The sequence below is a fragment of the Tursiops truncatus genome, chromosome 2, assembly GCF_011762595.2.
Source record: "Tursiops truncatus isolate mTurTru1 chromosome 2, mTurTru1.mat.Y, whole genome shotgun sequence".
NCBI lineage: Eukaryota > Metazoa > Chordata > Mammalia > Artiodactyla > Delphinidae > Tursiops > Tursiops truncatus.
In genome coordinates, this window is record NC_047035.1 from 48,220,733 (window position 1) to 48,238,135 (window position 17,403).

General features: G+C 42.8%; 1 protein-coding gene and 1 long non-coding RNA gene across 3 annotated transcripts; one reads left to right on the plus strand and one right to left on the minus strand.

Moving 5' to 3' along the window:
* Positions 1–1,093: 1,093 nt before the first annotated feature.
* Positions 1,094–14,931, minus strand: PTGER2 (prostaglandin E receptor 2). Of its 2 annotated transcripts, XR_002174074.3 has the most exons (3): positions 14,089–14,931; positions 3,997–4,741; positions 1,094–3,736 (listed from the first exon to the last, which is right to left on the minus strand). XR_002174074.3 is itself a non-coding variant. In XM_004330997.4 (2 exons), exons 1-2 carry the CDS (start codon positions 14,929–14,931, stop codon positions 4,520–4,522), a joined length of 1,065 nt encoding a protein of 354 aa, XP_004331045.2. In that variant the 3' UTR covers positions 1,094–4,519. The 2 variants fall into 2 exon arrangements, 1 of the variants encoding a protein (XP_004331045.2); XM_004330997.4 differs by having other exon boundaries at positions 1,094–4,741.
* LOC117311050 (uncharacterized) lies at positions 12,799–16,930 on the plus strand. The gene is made up of 4 exons (XR_004525067.2): positions 12,799–12,959; positions 14,725–15,264; positions 15,637–16,018; positions 16,817–16,930. It is a non-coding gene; the product is annotated as an uncharacterized lncRNA (long non-coding RNA).
* The last annotated feature ends 473 nt before the right edge of the window (positions 16,931–17,403 follow it).

Below are 17,403 nucleotides of genomic sequence, written 5' to 3' on the forward strand. Positions count from 1 at the left end.
GGGATATGGCCTACCCTCAGCACTAAAGGATATTTTTCTAGATTTTTCTCACTCCTGTGGTCCTTCTTAAAAGTAAGTTTCGGTTGATTGCTAGACCAGTATACGTGACTATCACCCTTTCTTCTGCTTAGGAAGAGCTATTACTCTGTACTGCTGTGGGCAGGGAAAGCAGAAAGATGCTTCAGTCCGATCTCCTTTCTCTCCTCCAATCATATAAACTGCCTCCAGGGTGGGATAAATGTAAATACTGAGCGTCAAGGGAACAGGGTCTAGGATAAATATTTTGATAAGGGAATCTACAGTATTTTACCCCTTTCCATACACGTGGGGCTGATGCTTATTTCCCAAGCTTGCTAGAGGATATCTATTTGGAGTAGAAGGCAGAAAGAAAGGCTGCCCATTCTGTGTTTTCAGTTTTTGTGTTGGTGTAATTTTATTTTATTTAAAAAAATTTTTATTGGAGTATAGTTGCTTTACAATGTTGTGTTAGTTTCTGCTCTACAGCAAAGTGAATCAGCTATACATATATCCCCTTTTTTTTTTTTTGGATTTCCTTCCCATTTAGGTCACCACAGAGCTGTTGGTGTAATTTTAAAAAGGAGAACATATTTTTAATCTCCTTATGCTGGATATCCTTCATCTGCTCCTCTAAGTCTACTCTCCACCTGTACTGCGGTCTTCATGGACTGCATTACCCAGGTTCCCCTTACTCTCTGGATTATAGTTGGGTTTGGCCAATGGGAGGAACAGGCAGAAGAGCAGGAAGATCTTCCAGGAAGGTAGTCCCTTCCCTCCCTCCCTGTGGTTCGGCAGCAGCTATGCTTCCCTACTTAAGGCCACAGCTTCTGTTGGGTGGGACACAGCTTTCAGGGCTCCTCCCTTGTTCCTTCAGGCCTGGGAGTGACAGCAGCTTCCAAGGGCTCCTCCACCATCCCTTGTTGATTCCCTTAACCCTGCTCTTCCCTCTGTAAATATTCCTTTCAGTCAACAGTCCTCAATTACCCTTTTCAATGTGCCAGCTCTTTCTGCTGGAATCATTACTGATCTGTTTGACTTGGCATATTTTAAAAAATGAAACACACAGATCACAGAATTAAACCACCCAAACTGACCTTTAATTGTACATACATTTTATAGGAAATACAAAAATATAATTCAAGAAAATTTACTTACAATAAAAATCATAAAACCTACCAGAAAATAAAGTAACTTTCTGAAATAAAATTAATGCCCAATACATGGACTTGTTCCCATGTATAAATTAGACTATAGCTTCTGTGAATTGCTAAAATGACATTTATTTCCATAGTGTGTATTGCAGGTGATCAAATGCTTTGTAAATTAAAAAAAAATCAATGATAATGCTGTTAGTATAATGATTATAGGTATGTTTTAAACGTGCAATCAGAGAGAAATTCCAATGGAGTTGTGTTTCATAAAGGCAGAAGATGGTCATCATGAGTAGGTATTGCCAAGTCCACACACATTAAATTTGCAGGGAAGACTGTTTCTCTGTGAAGGACTCAAACAGGGGCTTTCCCCAAATTCAGAAAACCATTACTTTTGGCTTAAACCACTAGATTTGGCTAAGTGAAGTAAAAAAAAACCCCTCATCTTAAGTGTGAGCTAATTGTCTTCCCCTGCCTTTCAAAGGCATCGAATTCTAAACTTGAACATGTTGGTTTCTTCTTGGTTCAAAGCAGAGCTGACATTACGATAGCAAGAGGGCAGTCTGTCTTTCAAAGTGCACTGATGGGAGCCAGCAGCGGGGGCACCAACAGTTGAACTGAATTACACCGAGAACATAGTGTTGTGGATCGGATTCTCCCTCCACCTGCCCAGGGCTCACAGCCTCCGCCAGCATGGCAGTTTTGGGTTGGTGCTGTTTCTAGAGCCTTGCTCTGGCTCTGGGTCGTCATGGGTCCAGACCACTTTGAGATTCAAGTCTTTGGGAGGCTTTCTATAGTTTCTAAGCAAACTCAGGCCCTATCAGGATCTTTAGAGATTCAAGGCCACAGTTTAGTACCAGAGTTTCCCAGTTTTCTCTTGGGAAAGATGACCTGGGGCCACAGTGAACCACCCAGGAAATTCGGCTTAGGATAGACTGCTTTGGCCCATCCCATTTCTGGACACCTAAAGTTAGGGCTGGCATTCTGAGTTGAACATCCACTATAGTTTCTTTCTCCCTTTTCATTCCACTCACTGTTAGGGGCAAAGAATAAAATCTAGGTCTTTTTTCATCACAATTCAGTTCTCTGATATACCAGGCTAAATTCTGTGTTTTTTATTTTACTTGAAAATGAGTCAGTAAACTTAAACAGGTACGTCTGATGTGACGTGATTTTTAAAAATATTTTAAAAAATATTTACATATCCAATATCAGTAATTTTTTCTATTACCTTGAAATTTCCATTAATAGTAAGCAGTTTACTATTACATAGGACTTTAACTTTCAATTCCTTCTATGTAAATATCAGTGCAGATGAAATAGCAGGATTTAGTCATTTAACACAGTGCAAGGAACAGGAGTATACTAGGAATCAAAGTGCTGGAAATCTATCAGTTCTTAATGACTTAAACTCATTTTCACAGAGTGAAAATTTTGTTCCCAGTAGTGATATTATGTCCAAGTTTGTGTTTTTAAGTTCTCAGGCATTATTCGAGAATTTTGGGGGGTGGTGAGGTACGGTGAATGATTGTATTTAACATTTTCATTTGGAGGGGAAAAAAGTCATCTGATAAAGGAAATTAATCTTCCAGATTCAAAGTAACTTTAGAATTTTATGTTTAGGAATTACCCATGAGGCTAGTTAATCCTATTTAGAACAATTTCTTAACTCTAGAATACTTGGTGGACAGGGAAGATTTATTTAAATGTCCAGATTTTAGCTAAGTTAAACTTTGCCTGGTTTGTTTAAATTAGTAGGAAAGCAAACCATTCATTTATTCTTTTTAAAATAAGGGATGATTTGACATAGATTGTGTCAAAATACACTGATTTCTAGATAGGTCTGGAATCACTCCTAAGTGATCATCTAGTCTGATAACTACTTATAGGAAATAGTTTTGCGTAAGCAACTCAATGAGACTAACATTCTTTTTTGGTTTTTTATTACAACTATGCTGTAATAACACTCACTGCAAAAAAATAAGGTGTCCACTATTTCAAAGATCATGCTATAAGGGAAAAAAAATCCTCTAATACCAAGTACTGTATTGAATATTTCAAACTCTAATCTGTAATACAACCACACTTTAAAAACCTGCCAAATTAAATGAAAATTTTCCACTTTTATCTCATTTTAAAAATTATTATATCTACACTAATTATAAATTGTTGTTTGGGGGGAATTCATCACATACTATCCCATTTTCAATTTTTTGTTTTATAGTTTATTTTTGTAACATTTCAGATGAGTTTACACTGTAAATAAGATATGATTAAACAGGGCAAATTCACTGAAATATCTTATGCCGAGTTTACATAATGCCAAACGTTTAGATTTAGAAATATATTAAGATATGACTCACTGTTACATGATTTCCTATTAAGTATGAGTCAAGCCATATTTCCCAGATGAATTTTGCTACAATACAACCATCCTATAAAGTAGATGTTAGTTATGTCCTCAACATCAGCATTAAAAGAGTTCCAGTGTTTCTGAAGAACTGACCAGATTTTTTCCGTTTTTGATCCTAATATTTGGCTTCAGACATAGCCACGTATACGATTCCCTGGAAATAGAATGAAGAGTATTAATCAGAATTACCTCTCTTAATAGTCTACTATTTATTGTTGAGAAGAAAATTCCCAGCCTTTTTGGTCACTATTAGCACGGCAGACGTTATAAAATAAATAACCTGACACTGACACACAGCTTCTTGTGGATGGTGAAAAAGCTGACATTAACGAGCAGAGCCTACTCAGTAATACTGAGTTATACTGTTGTAAAAAGAGAGCACTCCCACATACACAAACATACAGTACAAAGTACCTATGGTTTTCAGATTCATTGTCCAAAGAAAGGACGATCACAAGACACCGGGCTTGGTTGCTTGCACATATCCACTCCCTAGAGAATACGTGAGAAGTTTTATCTGGTCTGACTGTACACTTTATGTTTACAATGGTACTAGCCTAGAAGATTAAAATAGAAAACACAGTAACTATTTAGGGTTTTAAACAAATTACAAAACTACATGGTTTCTCATTCAACAGGAAAGCTTAAATCGAAAGGCACTGGATCTTAAGTGCAATTGGTTGTTCCTCTAAAGGCCATGGAACGTGCTCTTTGACGGTAGGTTTTATAGAGCCTTCTGATACCTTCCACGAAGTGCCTTATCAGCACGTCTGTAGCCCAAACCACTGTTGAAATGTTTGTTTGCTCTGTTTTATTAGGGTAGCTTCATTGTATTTATAAACTAACTTTTCTCCATTTCTCCAAGGAACCATTTCAAAATGATCTTCCAGATGCTGGCTCACTAAGCACTTCTTAACTACCATCCTCAAAGGTCAACCTATTTATGGGCATTTGACTGTGCAGAACAGGAAGTTTGTGTTGCATCTTGTGTTCTTAATGAAACCCGACAACAGAGGACTGAACGCATTAGTCTCAGAACAGGAGGCCTCAGGATGGCAAAGACCCAAGGGTCAATTATTGAATTAATTGATAAAAATCTAAGAGCTTGGAGGTCCCACTTTTCTTTCCGGGAAGAGGTTTCATTCATATATGCAAAAATCTGTAAGAAGCAAAAGGGGAAAAGAATGTTAGTTTTACATTGTAGCAGTGGACAGGCTTAGACCATATGCAATTTCTTAAGACTGAAAAGCAAAACGTGTTTTGTGTGTGGTCGTAGTGGTGAGAGAGAGGTAGCAAAATCTCACTCCTCTCGCACATGTTTATGCCTTACAGACACTCTGAAACATAAGTATTATCTCTGACAGATGAGGAAGTGAGTTAATAACAACATGTTGCATTTACTTCCAAAAACTGAATCTGGCTTCATTACGACAATTCAGTGAGAGGGCACACAACAGAGCCTGTGTTCTGGCTGTTGGGCTGCCTGGGTTTGAATCCTGGCTCCACAGATAGCTTTGGGACCATAAGTAAGAAAACTAACCTCTTTGTGCCTTCATTTCTGCATCTTTAAAATGGGTGATAACGATAACAATACCTATTCTTGGGGTTGTTGGCAGGATGAGAGGAAATCATCCGGGTCAGCTACTGAAAACTGCTCACTTAATAAGTGTCCCCCCAACGTTAGTCTTTATCATCTCCATTTTACCAGTGAGGACACCACGGTGCAGAGAAGGTGAGGGTCTTGCCCAAGTTCCCAGGGCTGGTTAGTGGCCGACTCAGGACACAAATTCCAAGTCCCTTGACACCAGAGCAGTGCTCACTGTGTGCTACATCCAGGTTGCCTATGTTAGACCAAAGGTCTTCAGAACAAAGTCCTAAACACCGGAAAGCTGACACGTCTTTACGCATTGGCCACTGACACATCTTTACGCATTGGCCACTGACACATCTTTACGCATTGGCCAATGTCCTCAAAGCAGTATACCAGCTCTCATCCGATTTCTTAGATATTTAGGGAACAACACAACTTTTTGGTCAGATTGCAGAGAATGGACCAGTACATGCTTGATAAAGATCAAACATTTCCACATGGCTTACAGAAAAGAGAGAAACATGTAAATCACACCTAGTCGTTTGAAACCAGTTGTTTATAGAGCTCCTGGGACTTTCTTACCAAAGGCAGCTGGTGAGTTAGAGAGCTATTCCTTCTTTCCTCCACTCTCCCTTGCCAGAAGAAGGAATGGTTTGTTTCCTTTTCCCCCCACTACTTACTCTGCAGGCATCTGGCAACTGGATATACAAAGCAAATTGCAGGGAGGGAGAAGAGTAGTCATCTTCGGGTTGCTTATGTTAGGACAGTATCAGGAAGGTTTGGCAGCCATAGGTGTTTATGCCAGAGAATCTTGGCTTAAGGGAATGGAGAAAAGACTTGGCAGATGAGTAAAGAAAAAAAAGAAAGAAAGAACTGATGGTGGATGTCCCTGAGTATACAGAGAAGAGGAAAGTTAGGTGGGGATATGCAAGGGAGCAATACTTTTCTTGTCAGCTAAACTATTTTGAATGAGAAATTGATAGTACTTATATGGTGTATTTAAGGAGCGATTTTGAAGTTTAGGAATTCAGGATAACAGTGTACATAAACCCGATAGATTAAAATATATTAGTCACCACACACACACACACACACACACACACACACACACACACACACACAAACTGAGCATTCTGTTGTAGAAAAAGTCTGTAGCTGAGTTTAGATCTAATTTTGCCAAAGAATATAATACTGGATTGTCTAGTGGGCCATGTAGAGAGGGCTCAGCCTCTAGTGTCATGGGTCACACATGAAGATGAGTCAGGTTTTCTGTGGCAAGTAACCCAAACCATAGTTCCTGATCTCTTTAGAGTGTGACAGACCAATGAGAAGTGAAAAATGGTTTTAGAGGATGAAGCAATTCTGTACTATTTGTTTCCTTTCCTTTTCATCCACTATGCTGAGTAATTTTTAGAAATGCTTAAAATTTGCATTTTAGGAGCTGGCCAATATGTTGTAGAAGATAATTTCCTCTTTTATGCTTGGAAAAGAGACATACTTCAGAGAACCTTGAAGTTCTTGATGTAAGTTTTGTCTTCTCCTACCTCTCCATTTTTTTTCCTTCCGTTCTTGGCTTTTGCCTAGAGTTCACCATTTTCAATCTTGTGGACCCTGGGTTTTTTCTTTTTAATTTAAATTATACATAGAATAGAATTTACCATTTTAACCATTTTCAAGTATCATTAAGTACATTCACATTGTTGTGCAACTGTACTGTTTGTATTTTTATTTTCTGTATATTGTGATGTTTTGACATCATAAAAACTTTCTGGCTGGGGAGAGACTGCCCCTTCCAGGGCTAGCCAATGCTTAGAGATAGCCAAGGGCTTACCCAGAAGCAATCGCTTGATATGCAAACTAACCAATGCAGAGCTCCGCTGTGTGGCCCTTTACCCCATGGAGGCAGCTTTCATCATTCCAAGGCCTGGTACGGGGCGACTAGGGGCTACTCGTATAGCTTAGAGCCTGTCGAAATGCTTCAAAATAGCCAGTCCCAAACTGTTTCCCCTACTCTGCCTTGTCCTTCCCTCAGAAGCTCCAGTAAAGTCCGTGGCACAGGCTCTCCCCAGCTCCTGCTTCTTTTTCCTCCTGACCTGCACTGGTACTTCCTCATGTGGCCCTGCACGTTACGCAGTGCTTCCTGTTTTTGACCTGTGAGTTTGATAAACTGTTTCCTGGAGCATCTCCTGTCTCCTCTTGTGGCTGCACTTGACTGACCATCATATAAAAAGAACGGGGAACAGCAACCATCACCACCATCCATCTCCAGAACGTTTTACAACTTCCTAAACTGAAACTCTGTACCCATTAAACACTAACTCCTCATTCCCTCTCCCTCCAGCTGATCCTGGATTTTAATTAAAGGCTGACACAATGGATAGAAGTCAATTAATTAATAATGTTTCGGTGATATTCTGGACTTCAGCTTCAGAGGCTGGTAGAATTTATACATGCTTTTGCACATACTACAAGTAAATCTGCTATGAGAAAAATACCAAGGACTAATGTAAACCAGCCTAGTGAGTTTTAATTCCTTAGGACAGACTCTCTCTATAGGGCTTTGCTAAGAATACAAGCTTGTTGTGATACCTGGAAAGCGGCACAGAGGAAAATTAGTATTCTGTTGTCTTCCATAGAATCCTTGCCACCTCCATGGAAAACTTTTTCTTGGCACTGACCTGGCACCGTTTCTTTCAGCTACTTTCCTACCTTTAATGTGACTACATAGTGGGTTCAGAATTTTAGAGTAAATGAGAAATGTATTTGGCTGTGCACTGAAATCCCCTGTGGATAATTAAAAATATTCTGATGGAAAAAAAATTTTAAAGAAAGAAAGAAAACTACTCTGATAGCTTGCTCCCTCTCTCAGAGACTCTGATTTAATTAGCCTGGGCTGTAACCCAGGTGTCAGGGCTTTTAAAGCCCCCCAGGTGATCCTAATATGCAGGCAAAGTTGAGACCCACTGCTTTAGACCCTTACCCCAAAATTGAAATAGTTTAAAATGATTCATTTATCACACTTAAAAACAAAAGACCCACTTAGGCCTGGCCAATCAAACAAATGACACGGAGCTTCCAGAATTCAGTTCCTGGTCATTAATATCAAATGATTTTCCTTTGGAAACGGAATCCTATGGAAAGAGTAGCTAATATTTACTGAACACCTGTATGCCAGGCATGGTGCTAAGCAATTTGTGTCTTGTTGTGTTTAATCTTTATACAAATCTGTAAAGTGTTATTACTCCCATTTTAGTAAGGAGGAGAGCAAGGCTCAGACAATTAGTTGTCCTGTCCCAAATCACACCACAGGTAAGTAGGGGAGCCATGCAATTATAGTAGCAGGACCCAGACTTGCCTCTTAGCCACTACACACTCTCCCACCATCTATATAAAAAGCCTCTGACGTAAAGTCTCACATGAAATTCACCACTGACTGATTATGGGTTTGTAGGAGACTTTTTTCCAAATGTGCCACAAAGATTTATGGGTATTATTTCTCCTGTTTATAGATTTTAAAACCATGGCTATATCTAAGTAGCTACTTGGTTTTCTTTGGGTCTTTTCTTTCTTCCACGCTTTCCACAGCTAGATGGCAGGCAGAGATGTTCACCTTGACCAAGGGTGTAGACATAACGCACCACTTCTCTTTAGGGAAAGGACCATAGTTCTTGCTGTCTAAATTTTTAAAAATCAGTGTAATTATGTCATTATTTACAACCACAATTTCATAATATCAAATGGCAAAGGAAAAGGTGTCAAGTGAAGACACTCATATGGAAGAACTTTCTCTTAAAAGGTAAGGTGTGTTAAAACTCTTTCAACAATCCCCAAACACATCATTGATGATGTATGAATAATAAAGGGCCTTCCAGTAGTACATGGATATTAACTCAAAATATCACCAGACAAAGTTTGTTTTGGTTATGCATAGAGATTTCTGAATTTCTCTTTCATCCCTACTAGAATTGTGATACTGTGTATGTATGTAATTGACAAATCTCAAATCAGTTTTACAACCCCCATTCATGTTACATTTTACATAAAGAGTACCAGGAATGAATGGGAAACTCCAGTACTCTTTACTTGAGTTTGCTCTGTATTTCAAAGATCAGATTTCCACTAATCAGAGTAACCTAGAAATTATAGCCCTAAAGAATTTCTAAAGATGAAGACGTTTTAGAATGAGTCAATGGTTCACTCTTGAAATTTTAGAACTGAATAAAATGCATAAGCACTTTATCCTAATGACATGGGGAAAACAGTTTAAAATGACCAGAAGTTATTCACAATTATTAGTAAAGTAGTGAGAAAATGGCTAGATATGGGTTGGAAATTAAAAGACAAACAGTATCTGAGTCAAGAATGGAGGTCTGATATATTTCCTGTGTCCTGTTTCATTTCAGGAGGAAAGTTTCTATTTATCACTGTGAAATGATGACAATATCTGATTAACATGAGGAATGTATTAATTTACGCAATATTCCTTTAGTGCATAAACAGTTTGGAATATGTTGTTGGTCCTACGCATGACTTTATATTGGATCGCCAAAATAATGCTTTTTAAAAAAAATCAGTTATATCTTATGTGTACCAACAGAAAATTTTATGTGAGGGGTAATCTGATTATTTCTTAATTTAGACCCGCAGTTACACTAGCCGATCTCCTAAAATCTCAGACTCAGCCTTTTAATGCATAGGTCAGTGCAGAAGAAAAAAGAAACTGTACCCTTGGCCCCAGCTCAGGCTCCTCGATCTGATAAGGAGAAAAAGGTCTTTGCCATTGTATTTTTAAAGCTAAAAGTTGAAATTAAGAGACAAAGTGGGCAAGATATTTATAACATCTTCACAATTCTCTTATAAATCTTGGATTAATCTTCTCATATGTTACCCCTGAAATGAGTACTTTCCGACAGTATTGTGATTAAAAGCACAGGCTCTGCGCTTAAGCTGCCTGGCTTTGAATCCTGGCTCCAGCACTCACTCACTAGCTGCGGGACCCAGGGTAAGTTATTTGCCTCATTTCTAAAATGGGAGTAAAAATGCTACCTATTTGACAGATTGTTGTGAAGATAATGGATTGAAGTATGTAAAAAATTAGCACTCAAAAATGTTAGCCATTCAGGACAGGAATAAAGACGCAAACATGGAGAACGGACTTCAGGACACGGGGAGGGGGAAGGGTAAGCTGGGACAAAGTGAGAGAGTGGCATGGACATATATATACACGCTACAAAATGTAAAATAGATAGCTAGTGGGACAGGAATAAAGACGCAAACATGGAGAACGGACTTCAGGACACGGGGAGGGGGAAGGGTAAGCTGGGACAAAGTGAGACAGTGGCATGGACATATATATACACTACCAAATGTAAAATAGATAGCTAGTGGGAAGCAGCCGCATAGCACAGGGAGATCAGCTCGGTGCTTTGTGACCACCTAGAGGGGTGGGATAGTGAGGGTGGGAGGGAGACGCAAGAGGGAGGAGATATGGGGATATATGTATATGTATAGCTGATTCATTTTGTTATAAAGCAGAAACTAACACACCATTGTAAAGCAATTATACTCCAATAAAGATGTTTAAAAAAAAATGTTAGCCATTTTGATGTTGATAATAATGACATTTGAAGTTGAACTTGACTTCATTACAGCGTGCTGGGCATTTAATATTTTGAGTTTCAATTCCCAAACTTTGAAAGTCCTATGCTGGCATTCTTGGAGGAAGCAGTAATTGTAACCTGCCCACACCTTGGGACAATGGCTGACATTCCTTAGCAGGTTTCCTCAATTCCCCACTCCCCTCTTCTCATTCCTGGAGTGATTAGGCTGTTGTCCCACTGGGTACACAGCTGTGAGCTCTCCTTGCTGGGCCGGTGGCATGGCCCACTTTGAGGGCCACAGAAAGCAGTTCTGTTATCCCGAGTTAGAAGGAGGCAGAGACAGGGTAGATTACTAGTATTTTCTGGGACACAGGAAGAAAATTAGTTGGAATAGTTCATTAATAATTATTTTACATTGATACATTTTGCCTCGATAATATTTTAGATATACTGAGTTAAATAAAATCTACTAATAATTAATTTCAATTGTTTCTTTTTACTTTTTGTCATGTGGCTACAAGAAAATTTGAAATTCTTTATGTGGCTTGCATTTGTGGTTCATGCTGTATTTCTATTGGGCTGCGTGTGCTATTATAGAAGAACAGGAGAATTTCTGAAGGCAACCAGAAGCCCTTGCCTTTTCTATCAGAGCCCGGGTTAGGATATGTGGAAATGATTCCTGCCTTGGGCGGGAGATTGGTGTAGGCCATTTCTGACCACAATTTTAGTGTGGGCCAAGTAGAATAAAAGGACATGGGGGAAAAGCACCCCCCAGGGACACATGCCAAGCATTCTGAAATAGCAGAATGTAATGCACCATTCAGTAGCTTTGAGATTTGAATTGTCAGATAAGCCTTCCAAGAAGTAACTAAATTCTGGATAGTGTAGCATTTCATAATGCTTAAAGTGCCGTGTAAATGAAAGATACTGACAAGTATCAATAATCTAGTGATAAAATAAAATTAGTCAATGGTCAAAGTAAATTTCCCTATTGAGAGATGACTTGGCACTTCCCATTTAGGGTACAGTTCAAATATCTGTTTTGCACCTACTGGGTTATCTGTAGTTCATCTGGAAAATGTGTCATGTTAGCCCCAAGGCAAGAAGTCAGCGTAGCCCACTTTCTAGATTACATTAACACTAGGCATTTTTCCCACTCTTTGTCTGGGACTCTTTGCCATGCATACACGCAGAAGAGACCCTAGATACTATTTGCTGATGCTGTCAATGCCAAGGAGTGGCTTGAAGGAGCTAAGCCTCCTCATAATCTACATCTGGCCCCCCAAAGCCATAAACAGGCACTCAGATAAAAACTCAGCTTCAAAGCAAACTTCCTACGTCCCCACCCTTTCTAACCAGACTTCTAGTTCTTCCATTTGGCAACTCCGGAGTTGCCCCTGGCTTAATAGTAAAGGAAACGAGTGTGTGTGTTTGCGTGTGTGTATCTGAAAATCAACATATGGCAATGATGGAATTCTCATGGCAAAAGGCAAATTTACTTGAAAACTGGGGAACCTATCGAAAATCAACTGCCTTTATTTAAAAAAATACAGTTTATGCTGCGGGTCAGTCATGATCAAGGGGGAGACCTTTTCCTCCTGCTCTCCTCCTCAAAGGGAATAACAATCCTTTTCACAAGTGTGTGGTCACCTCTGAGCCTGTTCCCAAGCTATTTTAAGTAGCTGAGAGTGGAAGGTATTTTTATACGTACACACTCACAAATGATAGATAAAACTCTAAGGACTGACATCCTGATTCCCACCAGTCCAAAACAGGTACCCCCCCAATTCAGAAATGGTTTATGTCTCTCATGTTAAATTCTAAGTTGTTTAGTGGAACTTGAAATGCTTTCTCTCACAGATACATGTATGTTCTGCATCCTAGTCCCAACGCCAAAAAGTTAATTTAGCTCCTAACGTAGTTCTACCAGTTCTACCAGTAAAACAAAACAAACTTGTGGAAGCCATGTTGGTTTCTACCTCACAGCATTTCTGTTGCAAACTCCCCAGCTCAGGGTGAATGGGAGATGCAGCCTCCCACATCCTACTTCATTTTATAAAAGGGCATCTTTTACGTACTCCATCTCATTCTCAAAGTGTAACTTATTGATTCAGAGCAGCTTCTACCCTGACAGAAGATGGGGCAGAAGTGTGAAGACAGTGGGGACCAGGCAGGAGAGAACATAGGTAAGAAAGGGAGTTAATTTGTGTATGTGGGAGGGTCATATCTAGGCTTTTAGGATCCTGTGTCCTCTCCCACCCCTATGGATGAGTTTATGAAGATAATCTAAAGCAGTGAGGGAGGCGGGAAGTAGGATAAAGTGACTTCTACAGGTCACACTGACCAATGGCAGCATCATTTATCTTTTTCTTTTCTCCAAGACTGTGTCCGGTGACAGTCACTGCCAACTGTTTATTCCCCGTAGGGTCAGTCTTGTGCTTCTGAAGATTAGGAAGCGGAGCTGCTAAAACTGAGCTCTCATTTCTCTGTAAGAGGCCAGCACATGCTCGGATACATCCCAGGCTCTGCTACCCACATTACACCTTAGGAGGCTCAAACTCACAGCATCATGGAACTAACCACTGATGTTGCCCCCAACCAGGGCAGCACCCAGCCCAGAACCTAGGCAAGGGGTTCCTCCAAGCAAGCAGCCTTTCCTCTAATTATCATTATGAACATATGAATTTTCATGGCAACAAAGAGTTATACTCCCAATATGTAGTTTGGGAAATCTGTAAGCTAGGTTTTGTTGAACTTTTAAGACAATGAATGCTCTGGACTTCTGGCAACATGGACCCTTCTCACCTGGGACCATTCTCAATGGAAGGCTATGGGTTGAGTATTACATTTTGCTCTGGGAGAAACAGAAGGCAGAGCCTGGAGGACTAGCACCAGTGGATGAGGGGCACTGGGAGGCGAACTACAGGTCAGGCAAGTCAGGTTGTAACTGACAACTACCCAAAGGTGGAAGGGGCTGCTTCTTCATCAGGAACTAAGCCAGACTGGCCTTGTACAGTGGCTTCGGGCTCTAGGGTGTCAGTCTGCGCTGGCTTAGTGGAGAGCCAGGACTCCCTTTCAGGGGGACTGTGTTGGTAAATGAGAAGCAGTAGCATAGAGATGCCCGTTTGCTGGGGTTAGGGAAGTAGGAAGTGGGGCAAAGGTGAGAAGTGAGAGGGGAAGGCTATAGACCCTTTACAAATGAGGCCATAATTTTACAAGTTGAAAATGTGTGTGGTGGTGGAAAGGGTGGGAGTAAGAGGGGAGAGTGTGAGAAGGCTGCCCGGTTCCTCTGTGGAAATGAAGGGAGCGACTCACCGTGAAAGGCAAGGAGCAGACGGCGAAGGTGATGGTCATGATAGCCAGGAGAATGAGATGGTCCGTCTCCTCCGCCATGGATACCCTTTCCCCTTTCCTGTGGCTGCCAGGGCCGCCCCGGCTGCTGCCCAAGGAGGGTCCGGAGCGGCTTCTCCTGCCCCGGCGATGCATGTGGATGAGGTTGAGGATGACACTGAAGTTGCAGGCGAGCACTGCGATGATGAGCAGTAGCAGCAAGGTGGCGTAAAGCCTCAGGTACGTGGTCTGCTCATGCCCGATGAAGCACCACGTCCCAGGGCAGTACTGGGCGTACTGCCGGTGGTCCAGCAGCGGCAGGGAGCAAAAGAGCAGGGAGACTGTGTAGATGGCGGGCAGCACAGCCAGGCCACCACGGCATGTGACCCAGCGCTGGTAGAAGTAGGGGTGTCCGATGGCTAGGTAGCGCTCCAGGGCCATGGCGAAGAGCATGAGCATGGTGGCCAGGCTGAAGAAGGTCATGGAGAAGGCAAAGTAGGTGCACACGCGCCTCTGGGGCTCCAGGGCCACCAGGGTCTGGTTCCGCGCATACGAAGCCAGCACCACAGGGCTGATGAGGCAGGTCCCGAGCAGATCGGTGAACACCAACTCTGTCACCAGCACGTGGAACAGCGAGATGGAGTTCCCGCGGCCGGCGCTGCGCCCCGAGTCCCCCAGCCAGCGGCGCACCAGCAGCGCCAGCGCGATGAGGTTCCCCAGCACCCCGGCCGAGAACATCACGGAGCTGATGGCTGGGCTTTCGCCGGAGGGGAGCCACTGTCGAGTATCGCAGTTCTCTGGCCAGGAGTCATTGGAGGTATTGCCCATGGTGGGGCGCCGGAAGAAGAGATGCGTCCTCCTCTCCCGCCGGCCTGCACCTGGCTGGAGGAGGGTCTGAGAGCCGGAGTGCTCCGAGACACCCAGGGAAAGGGGAGGGACCGAAATCCAGAGCCCCCTGCCGGCCCCCAGTGCGCATAGAGGGCGGGCTCTGCCCGGGTCTCCCAAGGCTCGCGGAGAAGCCGCTCTGCTGCCGCATCCATGCGGCGCTCCACTCTCCTGGGCCGGCTCGCGCCCAGGGAGCCGCCGCCGCCGCCGCCGCCGCTTCCACGTCTCCCGGGGGTGGCGGCTGTCCCAGAGCGAGAGCCCGCGAGCCGCCGGGAGGTGGGCGCGTCACACTGCAAGTCTCTCCGGAGCGCGGGGGCGGAGTGCGCGCTGGGCGAGGCGAGAGGGTGGACGGTGGGAGCAGCGGTCCTCGTTCTCCGCTGCTCGGCTTGCTGGATGTCCGCAGGCTGCCTGACCACCGCTGGGAAGAGTTTAGCCCTGGTAGAGGGCTGGGAGGGAGTGCGGGGCACTGGCGGGGTCTGCGCAGGATTTACAGAAGGCGGGCAACGCCAGGGAGAGCTAAGCGACTCACTAAACAGTAGAGAAGTTAGGAGGACCCAGTTCCGTGAGACGTGAAAAAGAAGGGAACAACAGACACCAAAGACGGCTTGCAGTAAGACCGATATGTTCTTTTTCTTTTCTTTTTAAAAGCATTTTCAGGAAAACACACCAAGAAGGCGGGTCCAGAGTTAGGAGGAAGTGAAAAGCAAGCCTGTGCATTCAAGGAACCAAAACACGCTCACACCAAGCTGCCTGTTGCACTGTCGTTTTGATTCGGTTCCCAGCATTTCGCCTTTTCTTATGTCAACACCATAACGGATAACCACTTGTTTAAAAAACCATTAAAAAAAAAAAAGAAATGTTCCTTGTGATTGTGTAGAATTGTGTTTGTGGGCACAGCTTGAAACCACTGCACATTGTTCTCTACTCTAGCTCAGCCGCCAAAGAAAATGTTCAGCCATACATGTTTTTCATGTTCAGTTAACCGTTCAGGACCCATCTGGAAAGAACCGTTCCTGGTAAAGTTGAATTGGTAAGTGGCCAGTTTCAGAGACTGGAGCTGACAAAAATGGTTTCTTACTACCCATTGTCACATATGCAGAGTCATGAAAATGGGCTGATGTTTAAAACAAAAAACCCAGTTTGACAGACAACATGGGTACTTATATTTTGTAAGGAAGGTCATACTCACTTGGGGAAGGATCTGCAAAGGGAACTGGAAAGGGGGTGTGGGAAGTCATCCTCTGAGAGGATTGCCTTCAGAAGGGATTGCCTGCTGAAGAGCACCCCTTCCTGCAGCCTGCTTGCAGTCTACGACTATTTTAGCTCCCTTTGATGATTCTGGCTTGGGAATTAGGTTGGGGATGGGATTCCCAACAGCGCAAGCTCACAGGGGGTTTATTTTCCTCATGTAAGAATGTCAGTGGTGGCAGGCTGGTGTACCTCCAGGACTCGTTCCTCCGGCCTGCCATTCCAAGCATGCTGGCTTTCTGTCTACATTCTGTTCCCCACTGGTCAGCAGGATTCAACCAGAGAAACAGAACCACCTCATCACAGAAGTTCTATTGGACAGGGCTGCTTTGGACCTTACATGTTGGAGGGAGAAGGTGGGGGAGTCTATGCAAGGCTGTTTGCTGTCTCTGGTTCTAGTGTTGAACCTGAAATCACCATAGATCAGCCAGAGGCAGTCAGGATAGAAAGCTGGACATGATGAGAGCAAGAACAGACTTAAAACTTGTGGGGACAAACTGGAATTCACGAACAACCGTAATCTTCAAAGACAGACTGCACCTGCGTGTGTCTCTCATTACTTCCAACTTTGATGATGCAGATATACTGCAGGAGAAGCTGGCACCCTTCATGGATCTGCACATGCACTTGGCTTAGGACCTGGAGGAGCTGAAGATCTGGCAGGAGCTGGGTGCTGCCTCATGCCAGCAAGGGGAGCCAGCAGATCAGCTACAATGTGCTAGAGTTACCACCACACCTGGAGCCCTGCACAGTCCTTCAGAGCGTGAAAACCATGGCCACTGCCTCACTGTTGCCTTCCAGAGCTCATGCAACACTGAAACCATGCAAGATTCTGGAAGATAAATCCTGCTTAGCTGAGTTGACATACTACAAAGTCACCACACTGCCCCGTAGGTCCAGGAGTCAAGTCGGTTGAATATGCTTCAGCCCAGAAATAGTGTTATAGAAATATACTGCCTCAAGGAGACATAATCTGACAAGTACACAAAGATGTTACACATACACAGAGAAAGCAGAAATAATGTTCATCATTGCAAGAATCTAGAACTAAATGTCCTACCATTGAGGACTGGTTTAATAAATTTTGGTACACCTATATAACACAGTATACAGTCATTAAAAAGGAAGATGTGTATCTGTATTTACTGATAATGATCTCTACCACTT